The sequence below is a fragment of the Dasypus novemcinctus genome, chromosome X (assembly GCF_030445035.2).
Source record: "Dasypus novemcinctus isolate mDasNov1 chromosome X, mDasNov1.1.hap2, whole genome shotgun sequence".
NCBI lineage: Eukaryota > Metazoa > Chordata > Mammalia > Cingulata > Dasypodidae > Dasypus > Dasypus novemcinctus.
The window spans coordinates 19,021,558-19,035,853 of NC_080704.1; the positions used below are offsets into that span (position 1 = coordinate 19,021,558).

Genomic DNA, 14,296 nt, shown 5'->3' on the forward strand with positions numbered 1-14,296 from the left:
ACAACCCAGCAATTGCACTCCTAGGTATATACTCAAAAGAATTGAGAACCAGGACTCAGATACTCATACACCAATGTTTATAGCAGCATTTTTTTAAAGACTTTATTTATTTATTTCTCTCCCCTTCTCCCCCACCCTGGTTGTCTGTTCTCTGTGTCTATTTGCTGCATCTTCTTTTTTGTCCACTTCTGTTGTTGTCAGCAGCACAGGAATCTGTGTTTCTTTTTGTTGTGTCATCTTGCTGTGTCATCTCTCCGTGTGAGCAGCGCCATTCTTGGGCAGGCTGCACTTTCTTTTGCGCTGGGCGGCTCTCCTTACGGGGTGCACTCCTTGCATGTGGGGCTCCCCTACGCGGGGGACACCCCTGCGTGGCAGGGCACTCCTTGCGCGCATCAGCACTGCGCATGGGCCAGCTCAGCTCCACACGGGTCAAGGAGGCCTGGGGTTTGAACCATGGACCTCCCATGTGGTAGATGGACACCCTAACCACTGGGCCAAGTCCGCTTCCCTATAGCAGCATTATTAACAACAGCCAAAAGGTGGAAACAGCCCAGGGTTCATGAGGAGAGAAATGGGTAAACAAAATGTAGTACGGCCACACAATGGACTATTATTCAGCCATAAGAAGAAATGAAAAGGAATGAAGTCCTGATACATGCCACAACATGGAGGAACCTTGAAAACATGATGCTAAGTGAAGGAAGCCAGACATAAAAAGAAAAAGGAGAAAAATCGCATGGAGCAATGAAAAGAGAGGCTTCTTAAGTGCCCCTCATTCATGTCCTATTGACATGCATCATTAGTTAGAAGGGAAAGTACTCTGCTCTAAGTAACTTCACAAAAGGTAATCATTAAAAGAGAAAACTTCCATTTAAGCCCAACTACACCTTTGTGATTTTAAAGTAACCCCTTTGTGATTGCCTCCCTCTCTCTAAAAGGCCGGATTCCAGCTTTGTTTAACCTACTGTGGGAGCTTTTCATCTGGAGCCTCTTTTGATCTTCAAAGCTGTAATTTTCACAAGAGGAGCCCCTGAAGCTCTTTAATATTCTTGTTTACCAGAGTTACTCATTCCATTTCTGCCTATGTTTGGTACCTGAATTTTCTGGAGCCTCTTACAAAATAATGCTGCAATATCTTACAGCATTTAAAAAAATAAAAAGCTAAAAGGCCAAAAACAACTACAGAAAAAAACTAAGCAGTCAAAATATTCAAGTTAGTATCTGAAAGCTGAAATGTGAGCAACGACTAAGTAATGTCAAGCAGGGGAGAATGTTGTGTAACAGGGCCAGTACTAGGGGTGGTGAGGGAGGTGCAGGGCTGGGTCCTATCTTCATAAAATTTGGATGTTTTGTTCATTGAGAAATATTTTTGTATTAATTTTTATTAATTTTTTTTTTACGGAGGTACCAGGGATTGAACCCAGGGCCTTGTACATAGGAGGCAGGTGCTCAACCACTGAGCTACCTCTGCTCCCGTAATTCTGATTTTCTAAAAAATAGTGCATTAAAATATTACTGCTTTTTCCTCAGAAGGTTCAATGTAGACTTATCATATGATCTGGCAATTCTATTCCTAGGTATATGAAAAGCAGGGACTCCAGCAGATACGCATCCACCAGTGCTCATCCCAGCATTATTCACAACAGCCACAAGGTGGCAGCAGCCAAAGTGCCCGTGAATGCATTAATGGACGAACAAATTACAGTATATAGATACAATGAAATAGTATTCAGCCATAAAAAGGAAAGGAATCCTGATAGATGCGACAAAATAGATGAACGGTATATAGATACAATGAAATAGTATTCAGCCATAAAAAGGAACAGAATCCTGATAGATGCAACAAAATAGATGAACCTCGAAAACATTATGCCTAATGAAAGAAGCCAGACACAGGAGGCCACACACTATATGACTCCGTTCATAGCAATGTCCACAAGAGGCAAATCTATAGAGACAGAATGCAGATTGAGGGTTGCCAGGGGCTCGGGGAGGGGGCGCAGGAAGTGAATGACTGCTTAATGTACCGGGTTTTATTTCGGGGTGATCAAAGTATGTTGGAACTTGATAGAAGCGGCTGTTGCAGAACATTGCGACTATACTAAAGGCCATTGGATGGCTCACTTTAAAACGGTTCATTTTATGTTCTGTGAAGTTCACTTCAATTTTCAGAAATACATGTTATTGATCTTGATGTCCCCCTCCCTTAAACTTTGTGCCTGAGGCAGGTGCCTTATTTACCACACCCTAGTCCTGGATCTGCTTCATTTGACTTTTAACTGGAAAAAGGAGTTAAGGTGAGAAATTGATAAAATCTTGGGTTGCACATATCTGCAGGTGACTAATTTTTGTCTCAAGATTCATGAAAGCACTTGCCCTGCTATCCTTTCCACACAACACGGCGAAGACTTGGTTTCCGGGCTCTGGGCGCTCCGTCTTCATATCATGCTATGCACACGAACACACTTTCTCCCCAGAGAGGTGGCTGGGAAAAGTTTAATCAGCTAGAGGAATTTGTGGTGACCAGAGGCCACCTCTGGAGGCCAAAGGAAAGTACCCTTTGGAAGGTTCATGGAACTGTCTTACTGATTTCCTTCAAGGCTTTTTGTCCCGTGTTTGTTGAAGAACAGGGTGATTTTACATAAGTGTGGCGATTTCTTCAGATTGTTCCCTCATCTTGACTTCAATTACTTCAGAGGCTTTAAAAAATAATAATAATAATAAAGGCTATGAATATTAGCAAACTTAAAGATACCTCCAGCTAAACTCTGCACCATTTTGGTTTGCTCCGTGTTGGACATGAACCAAAGAGGTACAGATTTGCTTCTCCACTCGTGAACGTGAAGGGCCTGACCCTTGGTGAAATAGGAGATCTCACACTAGAGCAAGGAACTCTTTACAATTTTTCAAAAATCAGCATGCCTGCCAAGGAGCAATTCATCCAATTCAAGGCCTGCCATACTTGTAGGGTTATCCTAGGCAATATCCACCCCTGCACATACATTTAATAAAGCTACCAGCCTGCTATGCTCTCTAATCAAGCAAATTAGAGATCTGGGCAAAATAAGCTGCCTTTGGAAATCAGGCCAGTTTCTTGCATCTCCCTACAATAAATATAACAGTACTTGATCTTATACAAGTCCAAGGGCATCTTTTCTATGAGAGACCTAGAGCCAGCAAATTGTGTTTTATAAATAAAGTTTTATGGGAACACAGCCACACCCATTCATTTACATATGGTCCACAGCTGCTTTGCAATGGCAGAGCTGAGCTGTTGCAAAAGCAACCCTGGCCCATAGAGCCTAAAGTACTTTATATCTGGTCCTACAGAGAGTGGGCCAACCCCTGTCCTGGACAATTACTACTCCAACCCCTGCAGCTGCTCGAGATACATTGATAGATTTCCTGATCGATTTATGCCTGGCCTTAGATGTGTTCTGTTTGCCCCAATGCTAATTCTGCATCCAAGGTTGAGCACCGACAGCTGACGAGTCTGTCCTGCTAACTATGCCTGTCACAGAGAAGCATCCTCGAGGGAGCAGGGGCCGCCAATGCCTCTTTCTATGCCAGGGCCTCTTAACCAGGGGTCCGAGAGCTTGAATTGAAATTCAGAAAAACACTTTTCTCATGGGGACGTTGGTGCGGGTGTGATAGATTTATTAAATAATCCGCAGTAGAGTGTGGATTTAGTAAGGGGTCTGTGGTTTTCACCTGACTGGCAAAGGGGTCTGTGGGACAAAAAAAGGTTAAGAAGCCTGGCCCTACACCAAGATGACAGCTTGTCTGTAACACAAGAAAACAAGAATTCCACACCTCTGACTTACCTTCTCCAGCAATCCTCGTTGTTCCGAGTCATGTATTAGTTTTAGCATATTTCCAATCAGCCACTTTTGGTTCTGAAAAGCTGTCATCACTGGCATCACTGTATGGATCACTAGATCAAAAGAGGGGTTAATTTAGCAAGGTGTGAAACAAAACAAAATGGACAATTATTCTTTTTACCATCCCAAACACTTTGCAAAATTAACACTGTTAAGTAAAATAAAATGGCTGCCTGCCTTGGGTGTTGCAAGGAGGGACCCCTTTCTGAGAAGGGTTTTTCCAGAAGACAGAAACAATGACCTGCAGGGGCTTTCCACAAAAACTGACCTCGCCCTATAGCACGGCAGAGGAGCAACACCTGCTGATAAACCAGTTTCCGTCCAGGAGAGAGAGGTTATCAGACTGGCCCACTTTGTAAGAACCCCACTATATAAAGTGGAAACTTGACATCAGCCAATCAGAACTTGCCCTCGCTTGCTCCCACCTGCGTCCTCTAGGAGTGTCCCATCTCTACTCCTTCAGCAGTGTTCCCTTCTATTTTCTGAATGGAATACTGCTGATTCATGAATCGCTCAATAAAGCTGGGAGATCCTAAACTGCACGAAGAGATTTTTTAACAATCCCAGCTCGGAGAAAATCCCAAGGAATCTTCTATTATCACTTCCTAATCGCTACAGGAAGAAGTTAGACCAACCATTCACAAAGGCCTTCCTCCTTTTGCCAGAGCAACTGATCACTTGCTTTCATCTTAAATTGGAAGTTACTTATTCAGATCATTTATAAAAAGCATTGCAATGTCGATTAAAATTTATACTCTTCTAAAGGTCAATGATCATTTCTAAACTTCAATAAATGCCTTGAAAGCAGATTGCTCTCAGCACCCCCTTACCTTATTTGCCTTCTCTTAGAGGTATGACATTAACAGATTGATATAATGGAAGCCTGAGTTGATGGACCCATTCATTTTCTGTGAATCTACTCTTGTCAATACAAGAGCCTAAATCTCAATCCTTCTGGGGTTGAGTCATTTAGTCCTGTTTCTACTGATCTCAATTTGTTCTCAAGTGCTATAACACAGGATAAAATAGCACCTGGCTACTCAGAGTTGGTGTTTTTTTTTTTTATTTTCCACCCTCCTAACAACAGCTTCCTTTGGCAAAACAAAAGGACTAGAGAAGAGTGAACATAGCTACATGTCCCTGATTACAGTAGTCAGCCCCGTCCTTTTTTTCAGCTGCAGGTTGTGTCTTGCCTCTGCTTGGGGACCACAGAAGCTCCCTAGTTAACACCACTGTGGGCGTGCTGGCCATCTCGTACTCAGCGGACTCCACAGGGAGCGTGGACATGGTGGGCATCAGGACCAAGGACATGCATGTTGGCGAAGCTTTTCCATTCCAGCAAACATTCTCGCAAGGCCAAGAATTGGAAAAATAATTTGCACCATGCTATTCTCAAATTAGAAATACACAGGATGCTCTGACTTTCTCCAGCACATAGTATTCAAAATGAGACTGATTACCGACATACATGTTCCCCTAAAACACACCTTCTCCATCAGGTAGCCCTACAATTGGACTTTTGCTCTGAGCCATGGGCTCAGCGTGGGGTTCCTCTCGCTCACTTCCAAATAAGCCAGCGGGCTGATCAACTCTGCAAGACATATAAATTGAGTAGAATTTGGAAAAAAAAAAAAAAAAACTCTGCAAGACAGCCAGAGTTCCCTGGATCTATGGAGATGGCACCGCCAGGATGTCCTTTATGCTTTACTGAGCCTAACCTTGGCCAGGCCTTGCTGATTTGTAACAATTAAAAACCTGAGGGAAACGGATTTGGCTCAATGGATAGAGTGTCCGCCTACCACATGGGAGGTCCAGGGTTCAAACCCCGGGCCTCCTGACCCCTGTGGTGAGCTGGCCCATGCGCAGTGCTGATGTGTGCAAGGACTACCCTGCCACGCCGGGGTGTCCCCGTGTAGGGGAGCCCCACGCGCAAGGAGTGCACCCTGTAAGGAGAGCCGCCCAGCACGAAAGAAAGTGCAGCCTGCCCAGGAGTGGCGCTGCACACACAGCGAGCTGACACAGCAAGATGACGCAACAAAAAGCGACACAGATTCCCGTGCTGCTGACAAGAATGCAAGCAGACACAGAAGAACACACAGCGAATGGACACAGATAGCAGACAACTGGGGCGGCGGGGGAGGGGAGAGAAATAAAAATTTATTTAAAAACCCAAAAACCTGAATTCCAGAACAGGGGAAATTCACCTTTTTAAAAGGGAGGGACAGGAAACAATTGGAGAAACCCTCTGCTGACAGGTTAGAAAACAAAGATTGACTCTAAACATATCAATAAAGTGACAAAATCAAAAAGACAATCTATGCTTTCTGGTTTGCACCCTCATGCTGGTCCTCACTCTCCTCCCTGGCGTTTGGACGAAATAATGGAAAGGAGAGGGGGGTTCATGCATGTAGAAGAGAGAGAAAAAGATCAAGCCCTGGCAGCAAGGACAAGGTATGTTAGATAAACACAGAAGTTGGCATATCCCTAAAACTGACCAAGTAGAAGATAGTAGATAGCTCCCACTCAGAGTTTAGTTCAGGAAAATCACTTTTGTTTCAAAAGTCTCCAAGAAAGAAAACATAGGAATAATTGAAGAATGTGAAAAAAAGAGGGGGGGCTGGTCCAAAAAGTTGATATATCCTTAACCATGCACTCTTGCTCCTCAACTGTAAACTCACTCCTGGTTCCATGCACCATTTCATGTCACAGAATTAGCAAAGAAAGGCCATGAGGACATTGCATCCAACTCACTAGCTGGGAAGAAATGAAGGATGAGGGGGTTTGAGTGACTCACCTGGCACATGGCTCAGTAGAGTTGGGACCACAATCCCCCACATACTAAACCAGGCAACAAGCGTGTGTCTAAGCCACGCTGCAGAGGGGCAACTGAGCCCACCAAGGCACAAGGCACAACACTCCGAGTGAGCAGGGCCAAAAGGTCAAGGGACCCCCATATTCTCTCAAACTCGCCTCCTTCCCCAGAAGGGAAGGTATGAAAGTGCTCTAAAAACTTTATAAAAAGTTAAGCTGGGAAGCGGCTGTGGCTCCATCAGTTGGGCTCCCGTCTACCATATGGGAGACCCTGGGTTCACGTCCCAGGGCCTCCTTGTGAAGGCAGGCTCGCCCACACGCCATGGAGAGCCACCCGTCCAGGCACCACGGGGTGCCACCCAGCCCGCAAGCGCCGCGGAGAGCTGACTCAGCAAGGTGACGCAACGAAAAGGGAGACAAGCAAAAACGTGAAAGAGCATGCAGCGAACAGACACAGAGAGCAGACAGCAAGCAAGCTGCAAGGGGGGGGCGGGAAATAAATAAAAATAAATACAGACACAGAAGAACACACAGCAAAGGGACCCATAGAGCAGACAGCACGTCAAAAAAAAGCTGCAAGGGGGGGATAAAAAAAAAAAGATAAGCTATTGCTATTTTTTTTTTAAAGATTTATTTATTTATTTAATTTCCCCCCCTCCCCTGGTTGTCTGTTCTTGGTGTCTATTTGCTGCGTCTTGTTTCTTTGTCCGCTTCTGTTGTTGTCAGCGGCACGGGAAGTGTGGGCGGCGCCATTCCTGGGCAGGCTGCACTTTCTTTTCGCGCTGGGCGGCTTTCCTCACGGGCGCACTCCTTGCGCGTGGGGCTCCCCCACGCGGGGGACACCCTTGCGTGGCACGGCACTCCTTGCGCGCATCAGCACTGCGCATGAGCTGTTGCTATTTTTGAGGGTTACATATTGATAACATGGTCTAGCCCTAAAACATCGTGGCAATAAAAAGAACCGGCACGTGATTTCTAGAATTGTTTTCCTGTACCAACGGTGATTCCTTAGCAGCGTGAGCAAGTGGACTCGGGTGGATCTGTTTCTAGGCTAACGGGGCTCATTTCCTGTCTGAGGCCTGCCTGCCCCAAATTCCGCCAATACATCAAAATGGTGTATGTTGAGTCTGACAAATTGAGGATTAGCTTGAAATGATTCATTTCCAAGGTTAACGACTGGGTTTCCTAACTCCCTGTCATATGTGTTCAGAGACCCGAAGTGGGACAATAAAATCTAAACCATGGCACTCAAGAACAGACTCGTCAAAACAGGCATTGCTGCTGACCTTGCTGACTTTAGAGATAAAACGTCACCTCAGCGCCTTCTATAAAACGCGAGTGGCTACCCTGTGCCGCGGTTGTCTTAGGGGCTCATTTTTGTTTCACCCAGAACAGAATTAAAGAAGTCATAAGCTGGGCTTTCTGGGTCTTTTTTTTTTTTCATTTAAATCCAGACAATTCAACTGTATCTTAACACTAACCTGACTTTTTAAATAATCCCCAATGTACACACACACACACACACACACACACGATTTGCTTTAGTAGGGAGAGCTATCAGGTATTAGGGTCTTGCAGGTTAAATGTTACAAAATGCCATTCAAGTGACAGACTATAGACCATTCGTGTGTGTCCTTTTACAGTTGGTGAGGGGAAAGATTTAAAACTGCACTGTCCCCACATGGAAGGTCCCGGGTTTGGTTCCCGGTGCCTCCTAAAGAAAAAAGTCGAGCAGACACAGAGATCGTACAACGAATGGACACAGAGAGCAGACGGCGAGCTCAAACAACGAGGGAAGGGGAAGAAAGGAGTAGATAAAATAAATCTTTTTTAAAAAGCCCACAAAACTACACCATCCAACACAATAGCCACAAGCCAGGGTGGTTCTCTAAATTTAAGTCTGTGGTAGGGAGGAGTCTTAGCACACCCACTGCCTTTCCCCGGGACCCACCAACACATCCTCTGCTCAGGGCCAAGTGTGTCAGTCTGGTGGGATAAAACCCAGTCCCCCGGGAGATCCTGTGGGAAATTGACACCCACCAGTGAGGGTGACCTTGCTCTGTCTCTTCTCTGTGTGAATGAAACTTGCTCCTTCCGGTGCTGTGAGTCATGCTTCTGCTGGCAAGCCCGACCCCTGCAAACCTGGCAGTGGGTTGGGACCCTAGGACTGCGTTCCTGGGGCCAGGCCTGGTTACGCTCTTGCCATCCTCCCCTAGAGCTGGGACTAGGTGGCTCTCGTTCTGCCCAGCAAAATCAATCAAAATTCAATGAAATTGAAAATTCAGTTCCTTACTCACACTAGCCACACTTCAAGGGCTCACTAGCTACACGGGGCTGCTGACTGCCATATTCGACAGAGCAACTTCTGGAATATTTCCATCACTGCAGAAAGGGCTATTGAATAGGGCTAACTTAAAAAGAAATGAGCAACAATTTTAAAAGCACACACACAATCACCTACAATGGTCCTCCTGATCACTTCTTGGAGAAGTTTTTTTGTTTTTTGTTTTCGATGGCCTGGCTATTTACAGTGAATTAACGTCATAGTAAATACCTCTCAGGCACGCATGTTACCCCAAAATGATGGAAGCTCTCTTTTCAAAAGTTTTCTACCATGCCATTTCTTACAAGACAAAATAAAAATCCCCGGGAGGCACAAGTTCCAGCAGTATGTATGTCAAAATCCATTTCAGGTGAACATGCAGGGTTTAAAACTGGTTGCCACGCACAAGGTTTCCCGAAAGCCTCATTCCTGCTGTCCTCACTTCCATCTCAAAAGGCCCCTGGAAGCCAGAAAATGTAAGAGCAACTGAATAAAAACTTAGCATGCTTTGCGTTTTGCATTTAATAGTGAACTGTAGAGCTCGATCAAGGCGTAGTGCAATCAGCAAAAGCACAGTAGTTTCCGGTACCATTAACTCCGCGCCTGGTGGGCAGCCAGGCAGCCAGGCTGCAGCCAAGCCTGATCAACCAACAGCTCCTTTAAGCCGAGGTACATTTACGCCCCAGGGAAGGTATACTCACATGGGGTCTCTTAATAACACTTCAACAGAAAAAGCCTCGAGGTATGGATTTGAAGTCAAACAATCCAGGGGTTCTAAAGATGTTTAAAAGAATTATTTTTTTTAAAAAGCCTCCTATTGTCTGACCACATTTATATGCACTACCCAGAATAGGTAAGTCCAGAGAGACTGAAGGAGATCAGTGGTTGCCAGGGGCTGAGAGGAGGGGAGAGTGGAGAGTGACTGCTTAGTGGGGAGGGAGATTCCTTTTGGGTGTTGAGACTGTTCTGGAATTAGATCAGAGTGGTGGTTGCACAACCTCTTGAATATATGAGAAGCCACTGAATAGTACACTTGAAAATGATGGAATTTATACAGCATGAATTTTACCTCGACAAAAAAAAATCGTTGCTGCTTTTTTCCAATTCACTGTTGTTTGAAATGTAAGGAGAGATGAAACATGGTGTTGTGTGGTTTTTGTTTTTGTTTTTTGAGGTACCAGCGCCAGGAATTGAACCGGGACCACATTTGTGGGAAGCTGGTGCTCAACCACTGAGTTACATTGGCTCCCCTGAGTTGGTTTTCTTGTTCGTTTTGCTTGTTTGTTTTTTGTTTTTTGGGTTTTTTAAAAATATTTTTCGTTTTTTGTGTTTTTTTAAGATTTATTTTTTATTTATATCTCTCCCCTTCCTCCCCAGCCCCCAGTTGTCTTCTCTCCATGTCCATTCGCTGTGTGTTCTTCTGTGGCCGTTTCTATCCTTATCAGCAGCACTGGGAATCCGTGTCTCTTTTTGTTGTGTCATCTTGCTGTGTCAGCTCTCCGTGTGTGCAGCACCATTCCTGGGCAGGCTGGGCAGCTGCTGGGCAGCTTTCGCGCTGGGCGGCTCTCCTTACGGGGTGCACTCCTTGCGTGTGGGGCTCCCCTATGCGGGGACACCCCTGCGTGGCAGGGCACTCCTTGCACACATCAGCCCTGCGCATGGGCCAGCTCCACATGGGTCAAGGAGGCCCAAGGTTTGAACCAGGGACCTCCCATGTGGTAGGCGGACGCCCCATCCATTGGGCCAAGTCCGCTTCCCTGTTTGTTTTTGTTTTTAGGAGGCACTCAAAACCGAACTCAGGGCCTCCCACGTGGGAGGCAGGTGCCCAATTGCTTGAGCCACATCCACTCCCCACGAAACACATTTTCACAAATATGTTTACAAAGCACCATGTTAGTTGCTCTTCTCTGCACCCTGAAACCTGAGAATACGAAGTTTAGGAGTGGGATGACTTCTAAGTGAGAGGCAGACCCAGAAGTTAAATCCATAGCACACACTCGCTCATCCATACTGTCCCCGCAGACACAAAATGTTTGCACCATGTATTGCAAGAATGGCCCCTGGCAACATCAGCCATGGGAGTCAGCAAGCAAGATGATTCCATTTTGGAATGGTGCTGGAAATTGAATGGCAGATTCATGCAGAGGATGTGAGCTGCCTACTGTCCAAGTCGGACAGAAAGCAGAACACCCAACGTGGGGCAAGCATGCACTAGAGAAAGGAAAGCACACGCTATGAACAGCAGAAGGGCCACTCCTCACTGACAGCTCAGTGTGCCCCTGAGGGGGCACAGGTTGCTATTTCCCCCCCTTTCTTTTTTAAGATTTCTTTTTATTTTATTTATCCCGCCCCCCCTTTCCATCTGCACTCACTGTCTGCTCTCTGTGTCCATTCACTACACATTCTTCTGTGTATGCTTGTCTTCTCGTCTTCTCTTTAGGAAGCATCGGGAACTGATCCCAGGATCTTCTGACATGGGAGAGAGGCACTCAATCTCTTGAGCCACCTCAGCCCCCTGGTTTGTCGTATCTCTCATTGTCTTTCCTCTATGGCTCCTTTTTTGTTGCATCATCTTGTTGCATCCGCTCACAGTGCAGGCCAGCTCACCGCGGCGTGGGCCAGCTCTCCGCAGCAGCATGGGCCAGCTTGCCTTCACCAGCAGGCCCCAGGAACCGAACCCAGGACCCCCCATATGGTAGACGGGAGCCCAATCGCTTGAGCCACATCTACTTCCCCTCTTGCTAAGCAGTTCGGGACTGTCTATCAAAGGCCAAGAGAGCAGCATGAGCAGAGGCAAGGCACAAAAGCTCTGGGGAATTGAGGGGACAGCGAGCTTCCAGACGGTTTTGTGTGCCTTTTATCCTGGAAGCCAAAGGAAGTCACTGAGGGTTTTAAGCTCCAAAATAACATAGGAAGATCATTCTGACGGCGGCTGGGAAGATAGATTAGAAGAAGGAAAGCTATAGACATAGAAGCCCATTAAGAGGCTTCACAGTAAGCAAGCAATGAGGGAGACCTGAGCAAAGGGGGAATTAAGGATGCTCATGATAATAATAATTCCCATTTAAGTCCCTTCTATGGACCAGGTACTTTGCTGGGTGCTTTACATTTCAGGCGAGCCTTAATCCTTATCACTACCATGTGAAGCAGGTATTATTACACCACCACCACCCCCTTTTATAAAAAAAATAAAGGAACAGATGGACAGAAGAGCAAAGTCACACCCAGTGAGGGAAATACAAGAGCCAGGTTTGAGTCGAGCGAGCCTTCACTCTGAAGGTCCACGCCCCCCACCTCTGCAACATGGCAGAAAATATGGGGAGGACGGGGTGGATTCCAACAGCAGGTGTCTACAGGACCCCGGGCGGGATCGCTGTGTGGATGGATGATACTAGCACTTGCAGAAAGATGTTTATCCTCACGTTCATCAGAATCCTGAGAAACCAGGAGCAACCTAGGCTGGGGCCATCGAAGAGAGGTGAGCTCTAACTCCAGCATTTCCCACGCGGCTGGCATTGAGTGCTGGCAGGGCTGTGTCCTTTCCTAGACCGGGGTCTGTCTCTGAGGACCCCTGGAAGAAAGTCTATAGATGCAGATGAGGTTATAAACGCCAGGAAACTATGCGCAAACCTGTAGGTTTGTGCCATTTTCCAGGAAGTAGGTGCACATCCTTCATCACATTCTCCAAAGACTGTCACCCCCAAAATTTAGAGAACCGCTACACTCCCTGATGGGTCCCAGGACAGGGACAGTGTTCTTCTTCAAGAAGCACTTGATTCTCTAGCACCCAACACAGTGACTGGGATAGAAGAAGCATTAAGAAATGTGTGCTGAGTGGATGCTGACGTATGCTGCTATTGAACAGTGTAAACATCAGGCAACTTGGAAAAATGTTAAGTTCAAATGCAAGCTTTTGTAATTAGCAAATAGTCTATGGTGAGACTTGGAGAACCTGTGAATAGCCTGTCTCCCACAACCTTTCACCCAATGTTTTGGCACCCACTGATGATCCTTATTTGATCAGTTATTACATCAGGGGTTGCTTCTGCATTTTTAAAAAATGGCGCTTTTTTTAACTGTCAAATTTTCTGAGTATCATTATAGGCTCATGGAATTTTTAAAATGTAATGTGTTATATATAATTGAATACCAACTTTATTCTGTTTGATGTTCAAATTGTCCAAACTAAGGGCAGTGGGAGCCACTTCAAGCATCCTTCTTTGACCTTGTAACAAACATGACCCCACATTTTTGGGACTTGGAGTTGCCCTGGATGGTGCTTCAGGGGCAATCACCGGACATTGTAAACCCTCTCAGGGCCCACCGAATGGAACGTGGGAGAGTATGGGCTATGATGTGGACCATTGACCATGAGGTGCAGAGGTGCCCAGAGATGTACTTACCAAATGTAATGGATGTGTCATGATGATGGGAGTGAGTGTTGCTGGGGGGGGAGTGGTGGGGTGGGGGTGGTGGGGTTGAATGGGACTTCATATTTTTGGAATGTAATATTTTTACAAAATGAATAAAATTAAAAAAAAAAAAACATGACCCCAGTAGTTTGGTTTTTTTAAAAGATTTACTTTTTATTTATTTCTCTCCCCTTCCCCGCCCAGTTGTCTGTTCTGTGTGTCCATTCGCTGTGTGTTCTTCTGTGACCAATTCTATCCTTATCAGCAGCACCGGGAATCTGTGTTTCTTTTTGTTGTGTCATCTTGTTGTGTCAGCTCTCCATGTGTGCGGCACCATTCCTGGGCAGGCTGTACTTTCTTTCGTGCTGGGCGGCTCTCCTTATGGGGCGCACTCCTTGCGCGTGGGGCTCCCCTATGGAGGGGATACCCCTGCGTGGCAGGGCACTCCTTGCGCGCATCAGCACTGCGCATGGGCCAGCTCCACACGGGTCAAGGAGGCCCGGGGTTTGAACCGCGGACCTCCCATGTGGTAGGCAGACGCCCTAACCACTGAGCCAGTTCTGCTTCCCCCCATTAGTGTTTTTAGTTTTTTTTAACCCTTCTTTGCTTGAAGTACAGTAATATGCTCCCAGCTCATCTTGTACTTTCCCTGACCCAGACCTGGACTTGACCGTTTCTCCCAGGGGCCCTGGTTCATGTTAGTGAAGGATGGTATTTTAGAAACCAAAATGGGGAAAACGTACTTTCGCATTGGAGATATCCAGACAGTCATAACCTTAACCAAGTGATCAACTTAGCATGCCCACAGTGGGACAACTGAGCCTTACGTACCTCCTGATGTGTACTTGTATAGTACATAACAGTCCCAG

The 14,296-nt window shown here is 46.1% G+C and overlaps 1 protein-coding gene across 6 annotated transcripts in view; it reads right to left on the reverse strand.

Moving 5' to 3' along the window:
- Positions 1–2,463: 2,463 nt before the first annotated feature.
- CTPS2 (CTP synthase 2) overlaps positions 2,464–14,296 on the reverse strand; it is a 123,089-nt gene continuing 111,256 nt past the window's right edge. For 4 of the 6 annotated variants that reach the window (XM_071213243.1, XM_058291335.2, XM_071213242.1 and 1 more), the window contains 2 exons: positions 3,825–3,934; positions 2,464–2,699 (listed from right to left, as the gene is read on the reverse strand). In XM_071213243.1, coding sequence (XP_071069344.1) covers positions 3,853–3,934 — 82 coding nt within the window. In that variant the 3' untranslated portion in view covers positions 2,464–2,699; positions 3,825–3,852. Of the gene's footprint in view, positions 2,700–3,824; positions 3,935–5,368; positions 5,473–14,296 lie in introns of all 6 variants that reach the window. The other 2 variants (XM_058291332.2, XM_058291330.2) reach the window with 1 other exon arrangement.